Source organism: Arabidopsis lyrata, assembly GCF_000004255.2.
Source record: "Arabidopsis lyrata subsp. lyrata unplaced genomic scaffold ARALYscaffold_1, whole genome shotgun sequence".
NCBI classification, from domain to species: domain Eukaryota; kingdom Viridiplantae; phylum Streptophyta; class Magnoliopsida; order Brassicales; family Brassicaceae; genus Arabidopsis; species Arabidopsis lyrata.
The window spans coordinates 7,463,743-7,473,847 of record NW_003302555.1 but is presented as its reverse complement, the minus strand read 5'-3'; the positions used below and the strand labels follow the sequence as shown (position 1 = coordinate 7,473,847).

The 10,105-nt window shown below is 33.9% G+C and overlaps 1 protein-coding gene across 2 annotated transcripts; it reads left to right on the top strand.

Moving 5' to 3' along the window:
* The first annotated feature begins 3,745 nt into the window (after window positions 1-3,745).
* LOC9326310 (cleavage stimulation factor subunit 77) lies at window positions 3,746-10,094 on the top strand. 2 transcript variants are annotated; one of them, XM_002892920.2, is made up of 22 exons: window positions 3,746-3,999; window positions 4,099-4,161; window positions 4,237-4,346; window positions 4,464-4,564; window positions 4,863-4,924; window positions 5,002-5,142; window positions 5,270-5,398; window positions 5,618-5,664; window positions 6,027-6,090; window positions 6,193-6,313; window positions 6,518-6,576; window positions 6,662-6,724; window positions 6,849-6,989; window positions 7,416-7,480; window positions 7,664-7,760; window positions 8,152-8,211; window positions 8,596-8,748; window positions 8,844-8,910; window positions 8,998-9,075; window positions 9,178-9,342; window positions 9,443-9,634; window positions 9,820-10,094. In XM_002892920.2, exons 1-22 carry the CDS (start codon window positions 3,946-3,948, stop codon window positions 9,990-9,992), a joined length of 2,205 nt encoding a protein of 734 aa, XP_002892966.1. In that variant the 5' UTR covers window positions 3,746-3,945; the 3' UTR covers window positions 9,993-10,094. The 2 variants fall into 2 exon arrangements, with proteins under 2 accessions (XP_002892966.1, XP_020867680.1); XM_021012021.1 differs by lacking the exon at window positions 9,820-10,094 and having other exon boundaries at window positions 9,487-9,578.
* The last annotated feature ends 11 nt before the right edge of the window (window positions 10,095-10,105 follow it).

The following is a 10,105-nucleotide window of genomic DNA, read 5'->3' as shown; positions in this document are numbered from 1 at the left end:
GATCCGACCCGGCTCATCTCCTATTGTTTTAAAACCCTAAGCTCGACTTTGAGACATTATCTTGGATATTTTTCAGTTCTAAACTTAGTTCTTTGGTTTGTAAACAACTTTGGGCAAAATAATCCATCCTCTTGACACTTGGAGAAGATTTCTAAATCCTTTCTTGTTATTTCTACAATTTTATCATGTATTCTTCATTGATTTTTGTTATCTCTTTTTCTATGTGTGAGTAGTTATCCTATTGGGTTTTTAGGGTTCCTAATTAGGAGATTCAATGGATTAATGGATTGATTGTTATTAGGAATTTCATTCTTTAGGTTCTTTGATTCACATGTTCTTAATGCTAGAATAGGATTGATCACCCTGTTGTAGAACCTAGGTTTTTCTATGCATCAAAAGTGTTCGATAGAATGCCTGAAAGAATGTGAATTGAGCAATGTATTTCTAGCCAACGAAAGTTGACGTTAGGATGCATTGTGAACTTAATGAACTTGTTTGGTAATGCGAATTTGACTAGGAAATTGCATGCGAAAGTTTAGTAATCGAATAGTCAAATTTAGTGATTAATGTCTTGAAAGGGAATTGGTCTAAATGTGTTCATGTTCAAGAACGGGTCGTAATTGTTGAATTCCTTGTCTCATGTTTCCATTGTTCGTTGATCTCTGAAATACCCTAACGCCCAATGTCTTTAAATCTTGAAGTTAAATCGTTTAATTAATTTGCATTTTTATTTTACAAACTGAAAACCCGAACAAGCAATCTTTTTAGTTTTAGCTAAGAACAAGTCTCGGAAATCCTTAGAGTATCTTTGGTCCTTGTGGATCGACCTCGAATATACTGCTTAACGGTTAAGTGTATTGAGTAATTACTCGAGCAATCAATAGGTCTGTGAATACAAAGTTCTTGTTACAGTTTCTTCCCTATAGTCATGGACTTGTGCTAACGTATAAAGACCAATTTGACTTGAAATATATATGATGAAGTCTTTTTATGGATATTGATATTTGCTACAACAAAGCCAAGAAATTTAAGTGGAAAGCCAGGTAACATATAGTGAGACAAAAAGATGTTTCATACAAAAAGATGGACATAAGATAATGTACTTTTCTAGAAAAGCACAAAAGAGATATCAAATGGATCGATAATGAATTTTGATTTTCTTAGTAGATAGATTTTGTTCCACTGTAATAGTAGGTGTAGCATAATATTTTCCTAAGAAAATGACCAGAAGTTGATAATATGCTTACTTCAAAACTATTTGTTTTGGCTTATCTTATAGAATGCAACACACTTAGAGTAATGCAAATGTCAATAAATAATAATATTGCTATGCATACTTGCAAGTAAACAAATTGTTTTTGCAAAGTACGTACTAAAATATAACATGATTTAGGGAAGTTTTGTGGATAATCTTTAGTAGAAAAGGAGTCAAGGGACTATTTTGAAGCGATAACTACCTTAAATTTCTAACGGCGTTAATATTTTAAAGTTTTTTAATGCATAAGAAAAGGATAATGTTTGATTCATGGGAACATTTTTTTTATTGATGGTTCATAACATACAAATAAATATAAAGTACATTAGATGAGATTTCAATAACAAACAGTTTCAAAAGTAATTTTTTTTAGAAATGACAAAATTTTTGTGGTATAGTAATATATAACCCAAACAACTCTCTTCACCATATATATTTTTTGTATTTTTTTTTGCAACAAAACACGTGAGCTACAATATTAGCATGCATGTCAAAAACCAAAATAGTATTTGAAGTTAGGGCAACAACGATGTTGCCAAAATTTATCGGGATAAGTGAAATAAGCAGGATTACTAATTTAGAAGAAATATATTTAGTATACAATAAAAGAGACTATTACCTTTGTTCCTAACATAACGATGTTTTAGTTTTTTTCACACAAATTATGAAAAAGTAAAATTTATATTTTTACTATGTGTTCGTTAGTTTAATAATATTAGGGAAATTGTTAAAAATACCTTTTTTGGTGTGTCCCTTTTCAAAAATGCCCCTTTTAGATGTCCATTTTCAAAAATGCCCCTTTTAAATATGAAATTTTTATAAAGTTTTATTAGGTTTATAAGGTACTTATGGATTATAACTACTACTTGAAGACTCGATCCAAGTATTTATAAGGTTTTATAAGGTGTTTTTAAAGGTTTTACAAGTTATTTTAAAGGATTTTTAAGGTTTTCAAAGGTTTTACAAGATATTTTAAAGGTTTTTAAAGGTATTTAAAATACATTTATAAGGTATTTATAAAGTATTTCTAAGATAAAATGTAGTTTGTGTATGTTTTAATAATATTACATACATATTTGGGTAAGTCTTATATTTTTAAGAGCATTTTTTATAAGGTTTTTAAAAAGAGGTATTTTTGAAAAGTGACATTGAAAAAGTAGCATTTTTGCAAAAGCCCTATAATATTAATTCTGTTATATATATATATATATATGGATAACAAATGAAAGTAATAATGATGTTGACACAAATCATCAATGATTATAAAACAAGAAAAACCCCAACATATCAATCTATTAGGCTAAGAGGCGATACTTAATAGGAAAAAAAACATGATTAAAATTTTGTCGAAAACGACAAAAGCAAACACGTGCGCTACAAATTGTCATGCACAAGTATAAAAAAAATTGTATTACCAAATTAAAAACTATACCCAAGCATACTTTACGTACATATATAACAAATATATTAGTTAGGATTCAAAGTAGAATAGATTACCTATACTATATATAAGAACTATAACATTCAAATGAAATTTATTTGCCTTTTAAACAAATTTTAGATACATATATTGTATGATATGTAATATGATGTTCATTTCCATAACTATCTTTTAGCGTTGAGAATATAGTATTAAGCTCATATATCTAATGGTTTGTATTGAGTTAGAAACTTAAATTGATTTGATTTTGGAAATCGATGAAGTAAAGCAGATTAACCAGAGATAAACTTTGATATTCTAGTCTTTTATATTTGTTATTTTTATGTCTAGCAAGATCGAACTGCACACAATGAATATTACGAATATAAACTTTGATAAAGAAAACGAATAATTTGCAACAAAATGATTGAACTTAACATTCTACACAACAATTGATTATTTTCTTCTAACATGAATGAACGGCTCTTCATCCTCTTACGATGCACTAGGTTTAATTAAGCAAAAATGATTCAACTGAAATGACAAATAATATATCTAATAAAAACGTGATCAAAGTTAATATAATTAAACTACACAATCTCATTTTCCATATTCCAACCCTATCTCATCTATGATATGCGGCTACATACAAAATTTTTAATCACCAACGTAAACAATCAACTACTGTATATCATCATCATTTCCATTGGAATATATATCTTCTTATGATTAGTTTCGTATATTATATGTATCGTTATAAGTGTTAAAAGTGAATTCACGAATAAAAATGCTTTATATGTATAAGCATTAGTTTAGTTCATTGGTACGAAAAATGGAGACTAATTCATGATGTTTCCAAAGAACTTAGGGGGATATACCAAATAGATTTCAAACCCGCCAAAGATCTATCAGACTTAAAATTCGAATCCACTAACTCTCTTGAACCTACGTTAACGGCTTAACGTGTTTTGTATATGTACCATAGGCGTAATCGGCCCAACTTTCCTTAAATGGGCCTAAAACCTAGGCCCGTAAAATACCCGTTATGTTTAGTAGAATCCTCGTGGGACAGTAGAACCGCGGAAAATATTCGTTTCCTAAAGACGGACCGGTTGCTTTGAGGTTCTCCATTCGACAATAGGGTATCACCGTCACCGACCACCGTGTTTCGGCCAGACCCGTCGGAGGAGTGTTGAATCTCAGATTAGGGTCTACGTATATCACCATTGCGTGGAATATTTGAAAGACTGTTCTTCCGAAGGTGAAATTCATGGCTGATAAGTACAACGTCGAGGAAGCAGAGGCTTTGGCCAAGAGAGCTTTGGTACAACTCTTTCCCCAGAGCTATATATATATACTTGTCTACTTTTTTAAAAAGTTTGGATTTTTAATTTACCATCTACCAATTGTGTCCTTTCTTCAGCATCTACCAATTGCACAGGCGACGCCCATCTACGAGCAGCTTTTGTCACTTTATCCCACTTCTGTAAGTTTCCCATGACTTTGCTTCCACGTATTTTGGGGTTTGGGGGTTAATTGTGAGCTCCTCTGTACTCTGTAGGCGAGATATTGGAAGCAATATGTGGAGGCACACATGGCTGTAAACAATGATGATGCTACCAAACAGATTTTTAGTCGTTGTTTGTTGACCTGCCTTCAAGTTCCTCTTTGGTAATGCCATGTTTTCCTTTTTTATTCGTTGATAAGAGTCAATTTAAGATCTTTGCTTAGCTGCAATGCAAGTCTTTTCTTCTCCTTCAATATAATTCTAACATCTTATTCTATTAGGCAATGTTACATTCGGTTCATCAGAAAGGTCTACGACAAGAAGGGAGCAGAGGGTCAAGAGGAGACCACAAAGGCTTTTGAGTTTATGCTTAACTATATCGGTATCGTTTCTCTTCCGCAGTTTGGTTCTATTTTCTTTGTTTTTGACTTTAATCTTGTCTCATACATAGAGGGAATTTTTCGCTTATGAGAAATGGATAGAGTTATGATTTTGATCAATTTTATGCTTAATGTTGTTGCTAATTGTAAATATTTGTGCAAGTTACTATCCATCAGCAATAGCAAGCACATGCTTATGTTTTGCATCTATTTAGAGCTCTAGTTTCTCTTTATCATGCCAACACATAACATAACTTGGGTTTTACTGATGGTTGTTTATTTCGATGTATGAATCTCCAGGGACAGACATAGCATCTGGGCCTATATGGACCGACTACATTACCTTTCTAAAATCTCTTCCGGTTCGTTATATCATTCTAACTTTGTCCTTGATACTAATAAGTTGTTATTGCTCAGAGACTAATAGATTCTTGTGCAGGCTCTTAACCTCAACGAAGATTTGCATCGGAAGAATGCCCTCCGAAAAGTGTATCATAGAGCTATATTAACTCCGACCCACCACGTTGAACAACTTTGGAAAGATTATGAGAACTTCGAAAATTCTGTTAATCGTCAATTGGTAAACTTCTTAAAAATATAAAATTGTGTGGTTTCTTATTTTCATGAATATTTAGTGTATCACAAGTAGGTACGAAATTCATTCTCTTGTTTTGTTGATGGATGATCTAATCTAATCCTGTGAGCAGGCAAAAGGACTTGTAAATGAGTATCAACCCAAATTTAACAGCGCCAGGGCTGTATATAGGGAGCGCAAGAAGTACATTGAAGAAATTGATTGGAACATGCTTGCTGTCCCACCAACAGGATCTTCCAAGGTAAAGAATTTCTCATCCATTGCTTCCTTTTCGAGCTGCTGAATGTACAATTGTTTTCTTTATCGTTTTGAATAATATTGGATAGATTGACTCTTAAATTGGCTAAAAGATATTATGAGCATAATTCACGTCATGAGATCAGGTTGTTAAGATAGGAAATATATATAGAGCATCATTTGCTCACCCTGGTACTTTACACTGTCTTATGATTTTATACAGGAAGAAACCCAGTGGGTGGCTTGGAAAAAGTTTTTGTCCTTTGAAAAGTAAATCCCTAAAACCTTATCTTAATTTATTAATTTTAATTTACTTCATTCAGTGATGATTTGTGTTTTACGTTGCTGCTTAGCCATTTTTTCTTTACAAAAGCTAGATTTCAATATATCGCAATAGTTAATTGGTCCCTCGGTAAAAAAAATTCGGTTGATGCCTAGTGATGAGACTTTTATATCTTGTCCGTCTCTTATATTGGCTATTAAGATTTATTGATGATTTTAACTAGAAAGCTGGAATAACTTACTATCCAATTATATCTAACAAGTGATGATTAGGTCTTATGCATAGTATTCTTTAACGAGTCCTTCTAAATAAAACAAACTTCTATATCTAATACCATTGTAACTTTCAGAGGAAACCCTCAAAGGATTGACACGGCCTCTTCAACTAAGCGGATTATATATGCCTATGAACAGGTACGCGAAGAGTCAGTGAGATGCTCTTGCTGAAATTTAGGAGTACTAATCTCCGAAATGTGTTTCTTTCTTAATTGACTGATTATTACTCTGGTTTTACAGTGTCTGATGTGTTTATATCACTATCCCGATGTATGGTATGACTATGCTGAGTGGCATGTAAAATCTGGTACCACGGATGCTGCAATCAAAGTATTTCAGCGAGCTCTTAAGGCCATTCCTGGTAAATCTAATCTATTCTTTTTCTTTATGTCTATGAACTAGTTGCTTTATGAAGGTTCGACTATTACTCTTTGCTTACTCGCTGGCTTACAGTGTTAATCTTATCTTCTATCTACTCTTAAGATTACTATTTTCTCACTTATCTGCATTCTGCGCCTCTTTTATATTTCACTAAGTGTCTACATTGCCCACTCTCGTATGTCAGATTCGGAAATGTTGAAATATGCTTATGCTGAGATGGAGGAATCTCGTGGAGCAATTCAGGTTCTTATACTTGCTGCTTGCTTCTCTTTATCTAGCTTTATAAGTTGTCTTCATACTCGTTGCTTATAGTTGTATGATTTTGCAGTCAGCAAAGAAATTATATGAAAGCATTTTGGGGGTTAGCACAAACTCTTTGGCACATATACAAGTAAGTACGCTCAAGTTTCAGAACTTAAGGACTGCTAAGATTGCATAAACAGCATATCTTTCACTTTTAAATTTTGTCTCTGGAAATATTCTCATATGATATACTTCTATATATTCTTTCGCAGTTCCTTCGTTTTCTCCGGAGGGCTGAGGGTGTTGAAGCTGCTCGCAAGTACTTTTTAGATGCTAGAAAATCTCCTAGCTGCACATATCATGTGTATATTGCTTTTGCTACCATGGCCTTTTGTATTGACAAGGAACCAAAGGTGGATTTTCTTACCCACTATGTGGTCTATGTACTATTTAGAACTGCTTTTGTTTGGTCTTGTTGGTATATGAATAAATTGATTGTGAAGGAGGTAGTGGTCGTTCAGTCAAGTTCAGAACCTACTCGTCTTATTTTTCTTATAGTTAAAGTAAGCCAGGACCCAGGAGACTTTTGTGATAATGAAGTCTAAATGATTTGAATATTGGGGTGTGTTGGCTATTAATGCACTTTAACTCTTCATTTGATTGCAAAGTACACGTACCTTACTTTTATGCCATGTACATTCCTCTTTGTCTTTATTTGTTTGTTTCTCTAACCGAAAAATTAACACGTTCTTGCAAGACAAATATAGTAATGTAAAGCTTCTGACTTTAATTCTATTCAGTTTCACAATAAAAATCCTTATGTTTGTATTTTTATGCAGGTTGCACATAATATTTTTGAGGAGGGGTTGAAACTTTATATGAGTGAACCTGTTTACATCCTTGAGTAAGGGTCACTGCAGCTTTACTAAGAGTTCCATTTTCTTAAGATATACTTGAAACTATTCTTTGTTGAAGAAAATAATTAGACTTTAAGACCTTCTCAGATAAAATATCCTCAAACTTGTTTTCTCTCCCAAACTTTCCTAAAACAGAATGTTAACCCATCTGGTTTTGCTTTGCAATCTAGGTATGCAGATTTCTTGACTAGATTGAATGATGATAGAAACATCAGAGCTCTATTTGAGCGGGCATTAAGCACATTACCAGCTGAAGACTCTGCTGAGGTACGCTGATAGTGATGTATCGTTTCTCAAAGCCGTTAAGAGTATGCAGATTTTGTTCTTAAGCATGAATAGAGACAACAAGGAGAATAATCAACCTGCTAATGAAATAACCGAGCATCTAATTTGATTATAGCATTTCTGAATGCTTAAATATGATAATGGTTTAGCTATTGGATGTGTAATCTTGATGCACAGCTGAGCCTTATGAACAGTTGTGGGGATGGTAGACATTTAATTAAAACTGAAATGAAAGAGTCCAATATTATTGTCGTTCACATCTAATACTGTTTAAAATGCTAATACAATAAAGAAGACAACTGGTTTCAATAGGTTACACCCTAATGCTAATTGTTTTCTAGGATTAACTTTTTTCTTGCTCCATGTTTTGCAGGTCTGGAACAGATTCATTCAGTTTGAGCAAACATATGGAGATCTTGCTAGTATTCTAAAGGTAATTTGACCTATTTGAGTGTTGTCAACGTATACTAGGAAAGCAAATATTATTAGCTTCCTGTGTTTTGTCAGCATTTGTTGTTGTTATTTTTCGGTTGACTTCGGTATGATGATAAGTTTGTTGAAGGGTCCCAACATTTATGTATATTCCATCTTACTGGTTTTTGGTTGCATGGAAGATCTAAAAATGCTGACACTTTCAACTTATTGCTAGAATAGACTGTCAGACTTGCACCTCATAAAAGAGACATTCGATCAACTATGAAATATACATAAATTAGATCCACGATACACCCAGTATCAAGTGTGGCTGTTTGATGGAGTAGTCTGCTTATCTCCCTAGTTTTTGCTCATAGACTTTACTATGACAACCTTTTTTTAGGTTGAGCAGAGAATGAAAGAAGCACTTTCTGGAAAAGGGGAAGAGGGATCTTCTCCTCTAGAGAGTTCACTTCAAGATGTTGTTTCTCGGTACAGTTACATGGATCTTTGGCCATGCACTTCTAACGACCTTGATCATTTAGCCAGACAAGAGGTATTTCCCATGCAACATATCGCAATTAGCTCAAATAGCTACTGATGATGCATCTAGTTAGTATTAATTCTAACCGATCAATGTGTTCACTATAGTTGCTTGTGAAGAATCTGAATAAGAAAGTAGGGAAGACAAATTTACCTCATGGTCCTGCGGCTATAGGTCTGTACTTTTTAATTTTCTGGTGTGATCGATTATGTTAAACTTTGGTGATGACTGAAGTAAGTAAACCGCCTTCTGGGCTGACAGGTAGTGTAGCTTCTTCGTCAAAAGTTGTTTATCCAGATACATCGCAGATGGTGGTTCAAGACCCGACAAAGAAATCAGGTATCTGATTTGCACTTTTCACTTTGCACTTTGCCGCATCATTTGGCTGCACAATGAATGGAATTGTGAACTAAATCTGAACCACCCATGTTTTGACTGTAGAGTTTGCTAGTTCTGCAAACCCAGTGGCAGCTTCTGCTTCGAACACCTTCCCAGGTATTGTGACTGCAACTGCAACTCATGGATCAGCCAGCACGTTTGACGAAATACCAAAGACTACTCCACCTGCATTGTTAGCGTTTTTAGCTAACTTACCTATTGTTGACGGTAAATCTCTTTTAAACCAACTTCAAGTTATATTTGAACTGAGCACCTGAATAAGTTTCCACTAACCAACTAGTTTATCATTATCCTCTCAATTCTCAAGGTCCAACACCCAATGTGGATGTTGTTCTGTCGATATGTTTGCAGAGTGACTTTCCAACAGGTCAAATTGTAAAGCAGAGTTTTGCTGCTAAAGGCAATCCTCCAAGTCAAAACGATCCCTCGGGTCCAACCCGTGGTATGTCTCAAAGATTACCACGAGACAGAAGAGCTACAAAGAGGAAAGATTCAGACAGTAAGTTACATTTGCTTATAGTTTATGTTCAAGTATATATAATTTATGGATCATGGAAATGAATCATCTATACCATCACTCAAATGTTTGGCACTTAGTAGCTGCAGATACATATAACTTCTTCAATACCTTAGAACAACCGTTAAATGATAGTTACTTATCTTACTCTATCTCTCTGTTAACAGGGCAAGAAGACGATGATACAGCAACTGTACAAAGCCAGCCTCTGCCCACAGATGTTTTTAGACTAAGGCAGATGCGAAAAGCTCGAGGGATTGCAACATCATCACAGACACCAACCGGTTCCACATCGTATGGTAGTGCCTTCTCTGGCGAGCTTTCTGGTAGCACTGGCTAAAATATACTGAGATTGGCAAATTTGTGAAGCCTCTCTTATTCTTGTAATTTATTTCTCCCAACAATTCTAACTTATGCAATAAAAATTAACTCTCTTTGGATATATATATATAT

Excerpts from the sequence above, each read along its gene's own strand:
- LOC9326310 (XM_002892920.2), top strand. The coding sequence starts at position 3,946 with ATGGCTGATAAGTACAACGTCGAGGAAGCAGAGGCTTTGGCCAAGAGA. Across the intron at positions 4,000-4,098 it reads CTTTGGCCAAGAGAGCTTTG|CATCTACCAATTGCACAGGC; the intron begins GTACAACTCTTT and ends TCCTTTCTTCAG. Across the intron at positions 8,212-8,595 it reads ATCTTGCTAGTATTCTAAAG|GTTGAGCAGAGAATGAAAGA; the intron begins GTAATTTGACCT and ends ACCTTTTTTTAG.